At 44.8% G+C, this 19,442-nt stretch overlaps 1 protein-coding gene across 2 annotated transcripts in view; it reads right to left on the bottom strand.

Moving 5' to 3' along the window:
- CFAP97D2 (CFAP97 domain containing 2) overlaps positions 1-16,981 on the bottom strand; it is a 43,527-nt gene extending 26,546 nt beyond the window's left edge. Inside the window, exon 1 of one of the 2 annotated variants that reach the window (XM_054529325.2) lies at positions 16,618-16,981. In XM_054529325.2, the coding sequence (XP_054385300.2) occupies positions 16,618-16,707 (90 nt within the window). In that variant the 5' untranslated portion in view covers positions 16,708-16,981. The remainder of the gene's footprint in view (positions 1-16,617) is intronic. The other variant, XM_054529326.2, reaches the window with a different exon arrangement.
- Positions 16,982-19,442: the final 2,461 nt, after the last annotated feature.

Raw genomic sequence — 19,442 nt, 5'->3', positions numbered from 1 at the left:
TACAAATAAGGGAAACATTTATATTTAAAATGTGACAGGTTAAATGCATGAGAGCTGTATGTATCACTGCTTGCAATAAAAAGGAATCCCCGCATATTCTAGACACTCCTTTATAGATTGTTAACTACGGGACCTGCTCACGGATAACCTGAAGGCGACAGCATTGGGAAACTCCCCAGTGGAGGAAGAAACCCCCAGCACACAGAGAAGGATAGCCAGGCTGGGGACTGAACCCACGTGCAATGTGGTGACAGCACAGAGGGTGGAGAAGATGCAGCGAGATGTCAGGAGGTGGAGAAAGGGGCAGATGGAGAGGTGTTCACAGAGCACACTTAGGAGCTGCAACTTGGTCCCCAAAGGAAAGGGAATCACTGGAAATAGAGGCAGAGGAGTGACGTGGTCACATGGTCACTTTTTACAGGCTCCTCTCTCACTACGTGTGAACGAACAGAAGCCTGAAGGAAGGCAGGGAGGCCAATGCCAAGGCTCCTGTGGTCATCCAGGGAGGAGACCTGGGTCTGCAGCATGCCCAGGGCTGTGGGGCCACTGGGCGGGGAGCTGGCAGGAGCCAGGCCCAGGTGCGGTGTACATGTGTGGGGCGGGGGTGAAGGGAAAGGAAGGCATGAAGAATGCCCTCTACTTCCAGTTTTCATACCAGGTGACACTAAGACAGAGAAGGTGGTGAGTGGGTTTGGGGCATGCACAGAAAATTCTGAGTTAAATATGTTTAATCTGAGATGCCTTCACAGAGCTTTCTAGAAGTAATTTTCTTCAAGCTCCAGATAAAGATTTGAGAACCATAACTGTTATTAAAAATGTCACACTAGCTTGCCTGATAGCAGAACTTGTTGACCAAGGCCTTTTGAACCCCTTAATGTTATCTGATGTTGCTTCTTGTTTAATTTAAACATTAGGTACAGGGGGGAAGGGAGTGTTTCCTTACAGCAAAATGCCAGTTGGTGAACGTAGAAGCAGTGGTGCGGTCGAAAAATCACCGTTTTGTAACCATCATTGTAAAGATTGGTTTTGGCAAAATCATCAAAGAATGTTTGCTCTTGGGGGGAAATGAGTGCCCCCAACAGAGTGCTTATTAGTATAAAAAATGGAGACCCGATCTCCCTTCCACCCTCCTCCCTTCCATGTTTGACTCAGGACTCACGTAAAAAGGCCTGTATTGCCACTGGTCGGTAAATCTTCTACGTCTAATGTACAATTTCCCTGTTTTTCTCCCTGCAATTTGCTATGAGAAATCCAGAGAATTTGTCCTGTAGAGTTTCTGAGTCTGGATTTTGCTGATCACATGCCTGATATTTTCTGTATATTGGCAGTTAGAAATTCAGGTTCGTTTTTCTTTTTCCTTGATAAACCACAGGTGGTATATTGACATTTTATTGGAAGGTACAAATTTTTGCTTGTCTCTACCTTGTGATGTTAGCAGCAGTGAATGATCCTAGATCCATTACTTAATTATGGTTTGAAAAGTGGAGATATTCTAATTCTATCATTCAATCTGTATTTGTTTGCTGGAATACTTCTGTGAAGAAAAGCTTTGCATTGGCAAGAAAATTACTAGGTTTTCTCTATTTGCCAATTTCAAAATAGTAAGTTGGTTCTTAGTACCTTCCAAAGGTGACTAGTGAGGTGTTTTTTTTTTAAAGACATTAGGAAGTAAAATGTTAAAACATATTTGACATGTTTCAATCTATTGTATTAACTTTGGCAAGGTGCAGTGGTTCACACCTGTAATCCCAGCACCTTGGGAGGCCGAGGCAGGTGGATCATCTGAGGTCAGGAGTTCAAGACCAGCCTGGCCAACATGGTGAAACTTCGTCTCTACAAACACATTTGCCAACTCCTTGACCTTGGACTTCCCAGCCTCCAGCACTGTGAGAAATAAGTTTTATCGTTTGTACATCACCAGCTTATAGTGTTTTGTTATAGTAGCCCAAACCGTCTACGATACTGCTATATATAAATATATTCTCTAAAATTTATGTGTTGGAAACTTAATATCCACTGCAACAGTGTTAGAAGGTGAGGCCTGCCTTCCTGAATGGATTAATGTCACTATAAAAAGGGCTTTTGGGAGTGGGGTCTCTCATGCTTTTCTGCTACATGGGGACACAGAGTCCATCACTTTTTGCCCTTCCACCGTCTGCCATATGAGGACACAGCAAGAAGATCCTCACCAGACACCAGCTGCCAGTACCTTGATTTGGACTTCCCAGTCTCTGGAACTGTGAGAAATAAAATTCTGTTCTTTATAAATTACCCAGTCTGGGCATTCTGTTATAGCATCACAAATGGACCAATACAGATGCTGCTTTTATTGTTTTCTAAATTTTCATACGCAATTAAATCTATCTGAATATTCTATGCTGCTCTAATTATCTTTACTCATTTATTTTTTGTTTTTAGTAGTTTTTCCATTGATTGTTTTGTTTTTTTCCAGATACTTAGGAATTTCATTTACAAATAAAATATCTATTGTAAAATATTTTTATGCCTCTAATGGATTTGTCTTGTCTAATTGCATTGACTAACACCTCCAATACAATTTAGAAATTTTAAGAGATAGTAGGCATCCTTGTTTTATCTATTACCATAGAAGGAAAACTTTTAGTGTTTTCCTATGAATTATGATACTGGCTTTGAGGTGAGATATTAATTAGTATTTTATCATGTTAGGGACATATCATTGTAATTTCTATTTTATTGCTTGTTTTTTGGCATAAGTGGTTGTTGAATTGTGTCAAAATGTTTTCTGCCTCTATGGAACCAATTGTATAATTTTTTCCTCAGCCTATTATTGTGGTAAATTATATTAGTAGCTTTCCTCATATGGAATTACCCTTGCATCTATGGAATTTCCTTGGTTAAGATGATTTAAAGTGTGCTTCAGATTTTGTTTGATATTATTTTATGAATGTTTTTGCCTTTATATTGACATTCATAAGTGAGATTGATTTGTGCTTTTTTTACTTTTTTTGGTGAAGTATTTGTCATGTTTTGGGATCGATGTCTCCTATTTGCTTCATAAATTAGAAAATTTTCTTTCTCCCTGCACTGGAACAATTTAAGCAGGATTGGATTTTCTGATCATCAAATGTTTGGTATAATTTTCTTATGAAACTATAGATAACTGTCTGATAACTGGTCTGTTTGGACTTTCTCTTCAGAAGCCAATTTTGGTAACACAGTCCTTTTATGTTGTGTTTTTGATTGCAATTTAAAAAAAATTTAAATGAATTTTTAAAAGAACTTTCAGGTTCACAACAAAATTGAGAGAAAGGTACAGATATTTTCCATATACCCTCTGCATCCACACATGCACAACCTCCCCCATTATCAACATGCCCCTCCAGAGTGGTATGTTTGTTACAATCGATGAACCTACATCGACACGTCATAATTACCTAAAACCCATAGTTTACATTAGGGTTCACTCTTGGTGTCATATATTCTATGAGTTTGGACACATGTACAATAACAGGTATCCGTCACTGCATTATCATACAGCGTATTTTCATGGCCCTAAAAATCGTCTGTGCTCCAGCTCTTCCTTCCTCCCCCCCCCCCACCCACCTGTATCTTTTTACTGTCTCCATAGTAAACTTTGCCTTTTCCAGAATGTCGTGGTGTTAGAATGATATAGTGTGTAGTCTTTTAGCATTGGCTCCTTTCAATTAATAACATGCAGTTAAGGTTCTTCCATGTTTTTTCATATTTGATAGCTCATTTCTTTTTAGCATTGAATGATATTCCATTGTCTGGGTGTACCATGGTTTATTTATCCATTTACCTACTGAATGACATCTTTTTTACTTCCAAGTTTAGGCAATTATGAATAAAGCCATAAACATCCATGTGCAGGTTTTCGTGTGGGCAAAAGTTTTCAACTCCAAGGAGCAAAATTGCTGGATAGTATGGTAATAGTATGTTTAGTTTTGTAAGCAACTACCATTCTGTCTTCCAAAGCAGCTGTATGATTTTGAATTCCCATCAGAAATGAATGAGTTCCTGTTACTCCACATCCTTGACAATATTTGGTGTTGTCAGTGTTCTGGATTTTGGCCATTATTGTTTTAATTTGCATTTCCCTCATGCATAAGATGTGGAGCATTTTTCATATGCTTATTTGCCACCTGTATATTTTCTTTGGTGAGGTGTCTGCTAAGGTCTTTGGCCTAATTTTTAAATTGGATTGTTTAGTTTCTTATTGTTGAGTTTTAAGAGTTCTTTATGTATTTTGGAAACAGTCTTTTATCAGACGTATCTTTTGTGAATATTTTCTCCCAGTCTATAGATGTCTCCTGACTCTCCAGACATTGTCTTTCACAGAGCAGAAGCTTTTAATTTTAATGAAGTTCAGCTTGTCAATAATTTCTTTCATAGATCATGCCATTGGCATTGTGTCTAAAAAGCTATTTCTTGCCAGCTCTGCTTGCTGATTTAAAAAAAAAGTCATTCCCATACTCATGGTCATCTAGGTGTTCTGTTATATTCTAGGAGTTTTATAGTTTTTATTTGCATTTTACATTTATGTCTATGATCCATTTTCCGTTAAATTTTGTGAAGGCTGTAAGGTCTGTGTCTGGATTCCTCTTCTTCCATGTGGATGTTCAGTTGTCCCAGCACCATTTGTTGAAAAGGCTGTCTTTGCTCTACTGTATTGCCTTTGTTGCTGTATCAAAGATCAGTTGATGATTTGCCTATTCTTTCATTAATAGCACACTGTGTTGATGATCATAGCTTTTTAATAAGTCTCAAAGTCCATGAGTTTCAGTCCTTCAACTTTGTTCCTTTCCTTCAATATTAAGTTAGCTATTCTGGGCCTTTTGCCTCTCCATATAAACATCAGAATGAGTTTGCTGATATCAACAAAACAACTTGCTGGGATTTTTATTGGGATTACATTGAATCTATAGATCAAATTGGAAAGAACTAACATTTTGACAATATTGTATCTTATCCATTAACATAAAATCTCTCTCCATTTATTTACATTTATCAGAGTTTTGTAGTTTTCTTTATACAGATCTTGCACATATTTTGTTCAATTTATACCTAAGTATTTCACTTTTTGGGTGCTAATATAATCGTTATCATGTTTTTAATTTCAATTGTCACTTGCTGGTGTATAGGAAAGTGATTGACTTTTGTAGATTAACTGTGCATCCTGCATCCTTGCTATAATTGTTTATTCCTTCCACATATCTTTTTATTGATTATTTGGTATTTTCTACATAGATGATCATGTCATCTACCATCAAAGACAGCTTTATTTCCTCCTTCCTAATCAGCATATCTTTTATTTGCTTTTCTTGCCTTATTGCATTATCTAAAATTTTCAGTACAATGTTACAATGTTTAAAAGGAGTGGTGAGAGGAGTGGTGAGTGCCTTGTTCCTGATCTTAGTAAGAAAGCTTCAAGTTCTTCAGTATTAAGTGTGATGTTAGGTAGAGGTTATTTTTCAGATGTTCCTTTTTTTTTTTTAAGACAGGGCCTCTCTCTGTCTTCCAGGTTGGAGTGCAGTGATGCAATCATAGCTCGCTGTAATCTCAAACTCCTGAGCTCAAGTGATCCTCCCATCTCCACTTCCCAAGTGGCAAACATGAGCCACCGCCCAGCTAATTTTAAAAATTCTTTTGTAAAGATGGGGTCTTGCTATGTTGCTCAAGCTGTTCTCAAACTCCTGGGCTCAAGTGAGCCTCCCTCTTCAGCCACCCAAAGTGTTCTGATTACAGGGCGAGCCACCATGCCCAGCCTGGAGATACTCTTTATCAAGTTGAGAAAGTTTTCCTCAACTTCTAGTTTCCTTTATTCTTGGTTTATTGGGATTTAAAAAATCATGAATGAATGTTGGATTTTGTTAAATGCTTTCTCTGCATCTACTGATATGATCATGTGATTTTTCTTTTTTTAGCCCATTGATGTGATTAATTACATTTATTGATTTTTGAATGATGAGCCAGCCTTGCATACCTGGAATAAATCCCACTTGGTCATGGCATATAATTCTTTTTATAGACTTTTAATCTAATTTGCTAGGTTTTGCTGTGGATTTTTGCATCTATGTTCATGAGAGATATTGGTTTACTGTTTTCTTGTAATGTCTTTGGTTTTGGTTATAAGGTAGTGCTGGCTTCACAGAATACATACAGGAGGTATTCCCACTGCTTCAGTCCTCTGAAAGCGATTGTAGAGAATAGGTAAAATTTCTTCCTTAAATGTTTAATAGAATTTGCCAGTGAACCCATCTGGGCCCAGTGTTCTGTTTTGGAAGTTTAATTATTGATTCAATTTCTTGAATAGATATGGGTCTATTCAGATTGCCTATTTCATTTTGTATGAATTTTGGCAGATTGTACCTTTGAAGAAATTGGCCCTTTTCGTTTAGGTTATCAAATTTGTGGGCATAAATTTGTTCATAGTATCCCTTTATTATCCTTTTAATATCCTGGGGATTGTAGTGATCTCCTTTTTTCATTTCTCGATGATCATAGCTTTTTAATATTAGTAATATTATTACTAATATAGTTATATTATAACATATATAGTTATTATAGTTATATTATTACATATATACTAGTAATATAAGTAATAATATTACTAATAATAGCAAAATATTAGTAATTTGCCTCCTCCTTCTTTTTTCTTAGTTAGCCTGGCTACAGGTTTATTGATTTTACTGATTTTTTTTCCCAAAGAATTATCTTTTAAAGAACCAAGTTTTATTGATTTTTCTCTGTTGAGTTCCTATTTTAAATTTCATTGATTTCTGCTGTAATTTTTATTATTTCTTTACTTCTAACTTTGGGTTTAATTTGTTTTTCCTTTTTTGAGTTTCTTTTTTTTTTTTTTTTTGAGATTGAGTCTTGCTCTGTCACCCAGGCTGGAGTGCAGTGGCGCAATCTCGGCTCACTGCAAGCTCCGCCTCCTGGGTTCACGCCATTCTCCTGCCTCAGCCTCCCAAGCAGCTGGGACTACAGGCACCCACCACCACACCCATCTAATTTTTTGTATGTTTAGTGGAGACGGGCTTTCACCATGTTAGCCAGGATGGTCTCGATCTCCTGACCTCGTGATCCGCCCGCCTCGGCCTCACAAAGGGCTGGGATTACAGGCCTGAGCCACTGCACCTGGCTTCTTTTTTTGAGTTTCTTAAAGCAAAAACTTAGATTATTGATTTTAGATCTTTCTTCTTTTCTAATATATGCATTCAATGCTCTAAATTTCCCTCGAAGCACAGCTTTCACTGCATCCCACAAATTATGGTAAGTTGTGTTTCCATTTTCATTTAGTTCAGAATATTTTTAAATGTCTCTTGAAATTTCTTCTTTCACCCATGTGATTTTTTTTTTAATTTTTGAGACAGGGTCTCACTGTGTCACCCAGGCTGGAGTGCAGTGGCATGATCATAGCTGAAACTTCTCGGCTCACATGATCCTACTGCCTCAGCCTCCCTAATAGCTGGGACTACAGGCATGCACTACCATGACTGGTTAATTAAACTTTTTTTTTTTTGTAGAGATGGTGTCTTGCTATGTTGCCCAGGCTGGTCTCAAGCTCCTGGGCTCAAGTGATCCTCCTGCCTTGGCCTCCCAAATTGTTGGGATTACAGGCATGAGCCACGGCACCCAGCCCCCATTGTTGTTGTTTAATATTCACATGTTTTGGGATCTTCCAGTTATCTTTGTTATTGACTTCTAGTTTAATTCCATTGTGGTCTAAGAGGAGATATTGTATTATTTCTAGTCTTCTAAATTTGCTAATATGTGTTTTATGGCCCAGAAGATGATCCATGATCTATCTTGGTGAATATTCCATGTGAGCTTGAGAAGAATGAGTATTATGCTGTTGCTGGATGAATTGGATGATAGATATCAATTGTATCTAGTTGATTGATGATGACGTTGAGTTCAACTATGTCCTTACTGATTTTCTGCTTGTTGGATCTGCACATTTCTGACAGGGGGTGTTGAAGTCTCCAATTGTGATAAGGGGATTCATCTATTTTTTCTTGTAGTATCTCAAGTAGTTTGATACTCTATTGTTAGGTGCTTGCACATTAAGGATTATTATGCCTTTTTGGAGAATCGACCCCATTTTATCTTTCCCTTTAACTTTCCTTGTTTTGAAGTCTGCTCTGTCTAAAATTAATATAGTTACTCCAGCTTTCTTTTGACTTGTGTTGACATGCTATATTTTTTTCAACCATTTACTTTTAAGCTATATGTCTTTATACTTAAAGTGGTTTCTTGTGGACAACATATAGTTGGGCCTTTTTTTTTTATTTACTCTGACAAAGTGATTAATGTAGTTGGATAAATAGCTATCATATTTGTTACTATTTTCTGTTTGTTACTCTTGATATTTGTTCTTATTTTTGTCTTTTCTGCCTTTTGTGGTTTTAATTGAGCATTTTATATGGTTCCATTTTCTCTCCCTTCTTAGTTTATCAGTCATACTTCTTTCATTACATTTTTAATGGCTGCCCTAGGATTTGCAATACGTACTTACAAATAACTCAAGTTCACTTTCAAATAACACTATATTGCTTAACAGGTAGTGTGAGTACCGTACCTTATATTACAAAATAATCTGAATACCTCTCTCCTGTTCCTTATCATTGGTGTTCTTATGGGAATCTTGAGGGTGTTGCCTTTCTGGCTGGAAACCTCTGTGGCTGGTGGCACCTTTGCCGAATTTTGCTTGGGCCCACGGGGCCCACTTGGCCTAGCAGGCTGTGCTCAGCTCATGCTACTGGCCTGGATCCCATCCCTCCGAAGAGACTGGAGTGGAGTGGCGAGGGGTGTGTGAGTGAGTGAGTGTGGGGTCCAGTCACTGCACAGCCAGTCATGCCAGCTGCTGCAGTGAGATGGGCAGCTCCAGGTGCCAGCATGGGTGCTGGCTCACTGCGAGGCTGTGCCTGGACCAGGCGTACTGCAAGCAGCTTCCATAGTTGGCACTGGGGAATGCAGTGGTGCCCAGAAGCTTGGAGGTTCCAGGAACTGAAGGGCCCCAAAGTGGGAGTCACAGCCCTGGCTCAGGGAGCTCCCAGGTCTGGGCCCCCCAAGGGCCTCAGCTCTTTTCTCCTTCTCTCTTTTCTCCTCTTCACCCACAGCATGGTGAACAAGGGGCATGTTTCAGCCCTGTTTGTGTTGCAGTTCTTTTAGCCCCACCATTTGGTGGGTCCCAAGTTCTTGTCCTGCATCCAGGAAGAATGAGGTACGCAGACAAGTGGAGGGTGAGCAAGATGAAGAGGAGCTTTACTGAACAATAGAACAGCTCAGAGGAGACCCACAGTGGGCAGCTCCTCTCCATAGCCAGGGTGTCCTGACAAGTGTTCAGCTCTCAGTAGAGAGGGTAGCTCCTCCCTGAAGCTGGTTGTCCTGACGTCTCAGCTCTCAGCAGAGAGGAGATCTTGGGGTGTGCAGCTCCCCTCTGCAGCTGGTCATCCTGTCCTTTCTCCATCTCTCAGCAGAGAGGGTAGCTCCTCCCTGCAGCTGGTCAGCCCATCCTCTCCCCATCGTATCTCCATCGTCTGCTAGGCTGTGGCTGAGTCCAGGGTTTTCATGGGCCTCAGTGTGGAGGAAGTGCATGCTGATTGGTCCATGGATGGCCATGGGCAGACCCAGGGAAACGTACCACAAGTTCCCTCTCTGGCTTGCAGGACTGGCAGCTGGACTCCCAGGCTTCAGGCCCTCCCCAGCTTGAAGGTGGGGCTTCACCAGGAACCTGACCCCTTCTGCCCAGGAGTCCGTCTGCCTCCTGTTGCTGTTCATGGCACCCAGGCTGTTCATGCCAAGAGGCACTGCAGGCCAGTGCTGTGCTGTCCTCTGCATCCCCCTCAGCCTCCCTCCTGCGCTTGTCAGTGCCCAAATCTGGAGAGGGCCGAGGTGGCAAGGGGCTGGCATGTCACTTCTGCCCTAAGTGTGGGCACACCCAGCCGGGCTGTGACAGTGCCTGGGCTTGGCCCCAAATTTTCTCCAAGATCGGAGCTGGTGCCAACAGCGGGGAGAAGCCAGGCAGTGGGAGCAGGCACTTCTGAGCCTGTGGGGAGACAGGGGGCCTTCCTGGGCTCCTGAGAGTGCAGAGCCACACACATGCCTGGGTCCACAGCCATGGCCGGGTGGCTGCAGCTGTACCCAGGGGGCACCTGACACGCCAACTCAGAAGGGGTGGGGCTCCTGCTCATTCCTGGCTCCCACAGGCTCCGTGGAGTGTGCAGCCCTGGCCACGCCTCCTCACAGCCGGGGTGGGGGTTCCAGGTCCTCACTGGGCCCCTCTCTGCCTGCTCCTGTGTGCCCAACTGCACTGCTCTCCCGTCAGCAGGTGGCTCGGCCTGGCTCCGTTACAGTGGCTCTTAGGGTGACAGGTTCCAGGGGGCTCCCAGGGGTGGGCTCCGGGTACTGTTCACCTCTTTCCTGTGCCCTCCCTGAAGCAGCAGGAAAGAGTGGTGACACGGGGCCAGAGTCTACAGTGGTGGAGGCCCTGGACCCGGGAGCAGGTCCCACCTGGCCACACAAGGGTTGAGAGCGGTGACACGGGGCCAGAGTCTACAGTGGTGGAGGCCCTGGACCCGGGAGCAGGTCCCGCCTGGCCACACAAGGGTTGAGAGCGGTGACACGGGGCCAGAGTCTACAGTGGTGGAGGCCCTGGACCCGGGAGCAGGTCCCGCCAGGTCACACACGGGTTGGGGGCGGTGACACGGGGCCAGAGTCTACAGTGCTGGAGGCCCTGGACCCGGGATCAGGTCCCGCCTGGTCACACAAGGGTTGGGGGCGGTGACACGGGGCCAGAGTCTACAGTGGTGGAGGCCCTGGACCCGGGAGCAGGTCCCGCCTGGCCACACACGGGTTGGGAGCGGTGACACGGGGCCAGAGTCTACAGTGGTGGAGGCCCTGGACCCGGGAGCAGGTCCCGCCTGGCCACACAAGGGTTGGGGCAGCACAGTTGGCTGCCTTGGGGATGTGGGACACAGAGGTCCCACCGCTGTTACTGCCACTCCTGCAGCTGTTTCCACCACCACCAGTCACGCACCGCCCCCCACCCACTGCAACTGACATGATGGCACTGGCTGCTTATTCGTTTCACTTATATTAATATAAAAGCAGGTGTACGTGTATCACAGGTAGAGATATACACATAAGTATACACAGTCTAATACCATGCAGTTATTATGGTTTTGAACAAACTTTTATCTGTTAGATCAACTAAGAATAATAAAATAAGAGTTTTTATTTTACTGTTGCTTATTCCTGCTCTGATGGTTTCCTTTCTTTATGTGGATCTGTTACTGACCTACACCATTTTTGTTCTCTCTAAAGAATTTCTTCTGCTATTTCTTCCAAGGCAGGTCAACTGACAGATTTCCTCAATTTTTGTTTGTGAAAGTGTTTATTTCTTCTTCACTTCTGATGGATAATTTCTCAGGTACAGAATTCTAGGGTCTTGCTTCCCTTCGTCTGGACACTTCACGTGTCTCCCTCCACTTTTTCCTGGTTACCGGCTGGAGGAGGTGTGCGTGTCATTCTCATCTCCGTTTCTCTGTTGGAGTCTTGTTCCTCTGGCTTCTTTCAGGATGTTTTCTCTATCTCTGATTTTCTATAGTTTGAACACGATATGCCTAGGTGTAGTTTTCTGGGCATTTATCCTTTTTGGCATTCTCTGAACCTCTTGGATCTGTGGCGTGGTGTCTGACATTAATGTGGTGGAAATTCTCATTCATTATTGCTTCAAATATTTCTTCTGTTCATTTCTCCCTTTCTTCTCCTGGTATTCTCATTACAAGTAAGTTACACCTTTGTTATTGTCCCACAGTCCTTGGATAGTCTTTTCTGCTTTTATTCAGACTTCGTTCTCTTTGCTTTTTAATTTGTTCCTTGTTTGGCTGTTTGGCTGGTTTTTCTGAGACAGGGTCTCATTTTGTTGCCCAGACTGGAATGCAGTGGAGTGATCGTGGCTCCCTGCAGCCTCAAACTCCTGGGCTCAAGTGATCCTCCTGTCTCAGCCTCCCAAGTAGCTGGGACTATGTGTATATACCACCATGCCCAGCTAACTTTTAAATTTTATTGTAGAGACAAGGTGTCTCGCTATGTTGTCAGGGCTAGTCTCAAACTCCTGGGCTCAAGCAATCCTCCTGCCTTGGCCTCCCAAAGTGCTGGGATTACAGGCGTGAGCCACTGTGTCCAGCATGCTTTTCAGTTTTGAAGGTTACTATGCCTGGAATGTTTGTGTCCCTCCATTGTTTGTGTGGAAACTTAATCCCCACTGTGGTGGTAATAAGAGGTGGGGCCTTTAGGGAAGTGACTAAGTCATGAGGGCTCTGCTCTTGTGAATAGGGCTAATGCCCTCATATTAATAAAAGAGGCTTTAGAGAGCTGCCTGGGCCTTCCATCTCTTATGCCATGTGAAGACACAGCCGTTCATCCCTTTTGCCCCTTTCACCACATGAGGATGCAGCAACAAGGTGCAATCTTGGAAGCAGAGAGTGACCTCATCAGACACCAAATCTGCTGGTGCCTTAACCTTGGATTTCCCAGCCTGTTGAACTGTGAGAAGTGAATTCTGTTGTTTATAAATGACAATCTTTGGCCGGGCGTGGTGGCTCGCACCTGTAATCCTAGCACTTTGGGAGGTCGAGGCAGGCTAATCACCTGAGGTCAGAAGTTCGAGACCAGCCTGGCCAACATGGTGAAACCCTATCTCCACTAAAAATACAAAAAATTAGCCAGGCATGGTGGCGTGCGCCTGTAATCACAGCTACTTGGGAGGCTGAGGCAGGAGAATCGCTGGAACCCGGGAGGCAGAGGTTGCAGTGAGCCAAGATCACACCACTGCATTCCAGCCTGGGTGACAGAGCGAGACTGTCTCAAAATAAATAAATAAATAATGACAATCTGTGATATCTTGTTATAGTGGCAGAAATGGACTGAGACAGAGGTTTTAATTGATACATCCTAAAGCTCAGGGATTCTCTCCTCAGGAGTGCCAGTCTACTAACAAGCCCATCCAAGAGAAGTCCAGGTGGCACAGGGAAGGGGAAAAAGGAGTTTCTGGAGATGGCAGTGTCTGGAGGTGGCAGTGAGTGCAAGGCCAGAGGGGCATTGTAGGGAAAAGAAAGAGATCAGACTGTTACTGTGTCTATGTAGAAAGGGAAGACATAAGAGACTCCATTTTGAAAAAGACCTGTACTTTGAATAATTGCTTTGCTGAGATGTTGTTAATTTGTAGCTTTGCCCCAGCCACTTTGACCTAACCACTTTGATCCAATCTGGAGCTCACAAAAACATGTGTTGTATGAAATCAAGGTTTAAGGTATCTAGGGCTGTGCAGGACGTGCCTTGTTAATAAAATGTTTACAAGCAGTATACTTGGTAAAAGTCATCGCCATCCTCTAGTCTCAATAAACCAGGGGCACAATGCACTGTGGAAAGCCGCAGGGACCTCTGCCCTTGAAAGCGGGGTATTGTCCAAGGTTTCTCCCCATGTGATAGTCTGAAATATGGCCTCGTGGGATGAGAAAGACCTGACCATCCCTCAGCCCAACACCCGTAAAGGATCTGTGCTGAAGTGGATTAGCAAAAGAGGAAAGCCTCTTGCAGTTGAGATAGAGGAAGGCCACTGTCTCCTGCCTGCCCCTGGGAACTGAATGTCTTGGTATAAAACCTGATTGTACATTTGTTCAATTCTGAGATAGGAGAAAAACCGCCCTGTGGTGGGAGGCGAGACATGTTTGCAGCAATGCTGCCTTGTTATTCTTTACTCCACGGAGATGTTTGGGTGGAGAGAAACATAAATCTGGCCTACGTGCACATCCAGGCATAGTACCTTCCCTTGAATTTAATTATGACATAGATTCTTTTGCTCACATGTTTTTTGCTGACCTTCTCCTTATTATCACCCTGCTCTTCTACTACATTCCTTTTTGCTGAAATAATGAAAATAATAATCAATAAAAACTGAGGGAACTCAGAGATCGGTGCCGGTGCAGGTCCTTGGTATGCTGAGCGCCGGTCCCCTGGGCCCACTGTTGTTTCTCTATAGTTTGTCTCTGTGTCTTATTTATTTTCTCAGTCTCTCGTCCCACCCAACTAGAAATACCCACAGGTGTGGAGGGGCAGGCCACCCCATCAGGCATGGCCAGCCTGGCTGTGGGGTCAGGTGCGTTGGGGAGCTCTGGGGGCAGGGGCCACTCAGGCTCTCAGGGGGAAGGCTGGGCTGAGGATGAGGCTCCTATTCTAGGAGGGCAGTCATCAGGGGATGGGAGTGCACTGTTCTCCCACAGGTCTTTTTTCCCCTTTTATTTTATCTCCTCTTATTCTACCAAGGTCCTTTATAGTTTCAGAGATTCTCAGCCAAGCAATAAAAAACTAAGTTACTCAAAGAGCTGATTCTCTCCACTCTTAATTTGGGAGAAGCATTGTTTTCATCCAAGTTTTAGTGCCAGTTGGAGAACTGTGGAGTGTTAGAGGGGTCCTGCTCATGTAGCTGCTTCCAGCCCCTGCAGCTCCTCACCCTTCTGCTGTAGCTTGCCCTTCTTCTCATTCAGTGGGGCCTGTAGCATCAGGGCCCATCTTGCTCTTCCCCCATTTCTTTGCCCTAAATGAGCCCTACCCCGTGGGACAGCTCTGCCAGCTGCCTTACCCCCCTTTCCCAGGTCTCACGTCCTACCCTCACGCCCCTCAGCATACCCCTGCCAGGACACCCAGGCATCATCACCACCTGTGTCTGCCCCTGCTGGGAAGCTGTGCTTTCAGTTGCCCTGTTCTTCACCACGACTTCCTTCTTTTCATCATTTGGTCAGCTGTGCCCAACACCAGTTCCTTGACCATATGTGACTTCCAGTTTCTCTCTTTCTGGACTGGTTCTCTGTCTTCACTTCATCCCCTCCAGGTCAGACACCCAGTCCCTTTCTTCAACATTTTTGTGCCAGAATCATGGGTTCCCGGCCCATGCCCCTTGCTGCTACTCAGGGGCCACACTGGGGTGTTCCAATGACTCCATCCTTGGACCCAGTACCTGTAGGTTTCCGATGTCACAGAGCTGCTAAGCTAGCTTATGCCCCCTGGGGCCTCATGGCTCCAGTCAACCTACCAAACTTCACTATTCAATCATCTCTGCACCTCCCACGATGACAATTTCAACCTTCTTTACCTTACAGTTTCTCAGGTACAGAGCCTGGTTACTCACTTAGGCTGCAGGATTACTGACCAGCTACGTCATGCAGGAGGTATTCTAGTCCCCGGGATACAAAAGCGAACAAGAAAACACCCATGGGGTTTCTATCCTGTAGTATTACTGTAATGCTAACTGATTCATATGTGCTATTGCCTTACCCACTCCTTTCCATCTTTCCCTACTGACAACGGTTGGCCAAGTGCTCACTCCACACTCTACGTGCAGAGAACATCGTGGCGGGCAGGGCGTGATCAACACCCTCACTGAGTGGAGAAAACAACACAAATAATGAACATGCCCATCAATCACGTGGCGACAAGAGGTAGCAGGCCCAGGAGCCAGAGAGTGCAAGAGGGGACAGAGAAGACTCCAGGGAGGTGATATTGGAACCGGAGTGCCAGGAAGTGAGGTTGAGCCGGGAAGAGTTCCCAGTGGGGACCTCAAAGGAGACAGCAGGTGCAGAGGCCTGACGTGGGGTGGGGGCTGGGTGCTATGGCGCCTTGCAATGAGTGCGACCTGCAGCCCAGGCCACACAATGTCACTTGCAACCCCAGGAGGAAGAGAAATGCTTGACCTGCAGTTCACTCCTTGGGGTAGTCACTTAAGATCGTTACAGGGCAGTGTCTCCATTCCCAGAAACAGAAACCCAAACTTCTTCTTCTTAAGAGTATTTCCAGCCTGATCAACACACACATGGAGACATGATACGTGGAACATCATTCTCTGACACCTCCACTGAGGTGTGGGCAGAAGACTGTGGGAGGTCACCTCGGATCTGCATGGCGATGCCCTCAAACAATTGTCCACATTTGCATCCAATAAATGGAAATAATAACATATCTTCTAATGGGGACAAGGGTTGGCTTTTAGTCCCCCTTGGAGTCCACTGTTTTGATAGAGAAAAGGATGCTGGGCTGGGCACGGTGGCTCATGCCTGTAATCCCAGCACTTTGGGAGGCTGAGGCGGGTGGATCACCTGAAATCAGGAGTTCAAGACTAGCCTGGCCAACATGGCAACACCCCTATGGCAACATCCCTCTCAAAAACAAACAAAAACAAAAACAAAAAGAAAGAAAGAAAAATAAAAGGATGCCTCTGGTGTTTTTGTCTTAAGATGCTTTCAAGTCACTTAGGAAAAATTAAGTACTTCTTAAATATATGCTGTGATTAGAAATAGGATGGCCCTAAAACATGGCACATGAAAGTTGTCCTCTTAAAAAAAAAAAAAAAAAGAAAGCCATCAACTATTTAATGAGATTTTTATTGGATGGCAACATAGATGATGAATCTTGTTAGGAAAAGTCATTTCAACCATGCTGTCTCCAAAAAGAAAATCACCTCCAGGACTCCAGGGAAAGCACAGGCATTTCGTGGGCACTGCTTGGTGCCCGCCTGCTGAGCTGTTAGGGCTGGATTGGGGACTTGCCTACCTTTCTCCTGTGATCCTGATAGGCTTTCTCCCTTACATGCCACAGGTACTCACTGGCACAGGGAAAGGTCAGTCGGGGAGCTCCGTGCATCTCAGCAACAAAATCGTCTTGCTCCTTCCAGACAGAGGAGCAGCTGGGGCCTGGTGCAGCCCTGGAGACACTGTGTTTGCAGGGTCATGTGACAGTTGTCATGGCGTCCAAGGAGGGGGAAGAACGGGAGCCAGAAGACAGTCTGGGATTCTCAAACAACACGCGAAGAATAATGGTGAAGAGTGGGATCTTCTGCTCCACTGGGGTGTTTTTTTTTTTCAGGAGATCTTGGATAGTTTAGTGTTGCCATTTTGATGCCACTCCTCAGCTACAGAGGAAGGAGATAATCACACATAAGATCCGAGAAATTCTCCAACTAACCTTCCTTCTGCCCACCCTTCCTTTGCTCCTTGCTGTCTTCCTCTCCCCTACCTCTTTCTTCTCCTCCCCTTCCTCCCAACCTCTCCCGCTCTCCAGTTCTTTCCTTTCTTAATTACTACCTTTCTTTCTGCTTTCCTTATCTCCTTTCTCTTCTATCTTGAATAATTTATATAATTCGGATAATTCCAAAATATTTGTTTGAAGGTTAGGCAGCAGATCTTCCCTAATTTTTCTGATTGACTTGAAGATTAGTTATGCAAAGGCTTAGCTGTTTTAAGCCATCCTCTCTCCATTGCTTTAATCAGGTTGGGATGGGTTTTTCCTGAGACTAATGAAGTGAACATGATGCTAGGACAGCTGTCGGTCATTTCATCTTTGTTGAAGCCACATGCGCAATGTTGGCGATGACACATCAGAGGATTTGGTTAATGAGAAAATAGCATTATCATTTTCATGTCAGGCTGTGGTCTTCATTACACTACAGCTCTCATCACATGAGACTCCAGTGCAGAATCCATGGATGGGAACTCATTGTTCAGCTATGCATATGTGAGGAGCAGATACAGGGCATTTCATGAGAAATTTGCTCAGAATATTAGCAGGATTTAGTGGCTGCCAGTCTGAAAGAAAGAATCAGATCTGGAAGTAATAAGATGTGAGTGAAGCCAAAATATGACTTTATTTCCTCCCCTGCCACTCTTGAGGTGGCTGAGGTGCTCTGTATTCAGCTAGCTCTAATGATCTTCAACATTTGGCAGAAGCCTTTATAGGCTGTTAAAACTGTTGATTTAATGAAAATTTTAAAGTTGCCTGGGTTTTTGAAAAGAAAAATTTATTTTAATCCATAATTGTTCACAAGTATTAATTTTTAGATAACTTGCATATACTGTAGAATTTAGATGTAAGAATTCCTACCTAGAAATACAGCCAGCACTTTAAGACATAAGGCTTAGTTAAGATTTCTTAGCCTATACAATCTAAATGTTACATTCAGAGGAATTCTATTAGAATAATCAATTTCCTTTACTCTGATATTGTCATTGGTCAAAAATGACCAGAAAAAGCCTAATATTCAGTAGGTGCTCAACAAATACCTAATATTCAGTAGGTGCTCAACAAATACCTGACAGTCATGCTGATGGGAAGTAGTGCTGTCCATACTGTTGGCTGGTTCCTCAGCTGGGACTCGGAGTCAGACCGTGGGGCTGACCCTGCGTAGCCCTGTCTTCCCTTGTTCTTTCATCCTGTGTGCTGAGAAGCCTGACTGTGCTTGCTGCTGCCATCGGTTGGTGGATGGAGGAGTTAGGGCTGTGCTCTACATTTGCTCACACTCACATGGATAAAGCGTGCATTGAGGGCAAAGTGGACAAAATATGTGATGTTTGAAGTTTTTGTTTTTACAGTGTGGGGGATTCACAGTGGTTTGGATACACACGCTGTTTTTGATGCTCCTGGTCAAATGAAGTGAGCTCAGGTCAGGGAAGGAGTCCCAGCTGCCACCCATGGCTGCCCACCCACGGCTGTCACTCACAGCTGTCACTCACAGCTGTCCACCCACAGCTGCCACCCTCAGGGAAGGAGTCCCAGCTGCCACCCATGGCTGTCACCCACAGCTGTCACCCACAGGGAGTCCCAGCTGTCCACCCATGGCTGCCACCCACGCTGTCCACCCACAGCTGTCACCCACAGGGAAGGAGTCCTAGCTGTCCACCCACGGCTGCCACCCATGCTGTCCGCCCACGGCTGTCACCCACAGGGAAGGAGTCCTAGCTGTCCACCCACAGCTGTCACCCACAGGGAAGGAGTCCTAGCTGTCCACCCACAGCTGTCACCCACAGGGAAGGAGTCCTAGCTGTCCACCCATGGCTGTCACCCACAGCTGTCCACTCACGGCTGCCACCCACAGGGAAGGAGTCCCAGCTGTCCACCCACAGCTGTCACCCACAGGGAAGGAGTCCCAGCTGTCCACCCACGACTGTCACCCACAGCTGTCCACCCACGGCTGCCACCCACAGGGAAGGAGTCCTAGCTGTCCACTCATGGCTGTCACCCACAGGGAAGGAGTCCTAGCTGTCCACCCACGGCTGCCACCCACAGCTGTCCACCCATGGCTGTCATCCACAGGGAAGGAGTCCTAGCTGTCCACCCATGGCTGCCACCCACAGGGAAGGAGTCCTAGCTGTCCACCCATGGCTGTCACCCACAGGGAAGGAGTCCTAGCTGTCCACCCATGGCTGTCACCCACAGGGAAGGAGTCCCAGCTGTCCACCTACGGCTGCCACCCTTGGCTGGCCTATGGTTACCTGCAACCCACTGACCACTCGACTCACGTCTGCTCTTGGACTTGACTGACAGCAGGGCCCATGGTACAGGATCTGCAAACATCAGACATGTTGCTAAAGACCCAGGAAACT

The sequence above is a fragment of the Pongo abelii genome, chromosome 14 (genome assembly GCF_028885655.2).
Source record: "Pongo abelii isolate AG06213 chromosome 14, NHGRI_mPonAbe1-v2.0_pri, whole genome shotgun sequence".
Classification (NCBI taxonomy): Eukaryota; Metazoa; Chordata; class Mammalia; order Primates; family Hominidae; genus Pongo; species Pongo abelii.
Note: the sequence above shows the minus strand (reverse complement) of the source record. Positions and strands in the feature narration are given on the sequence as shown.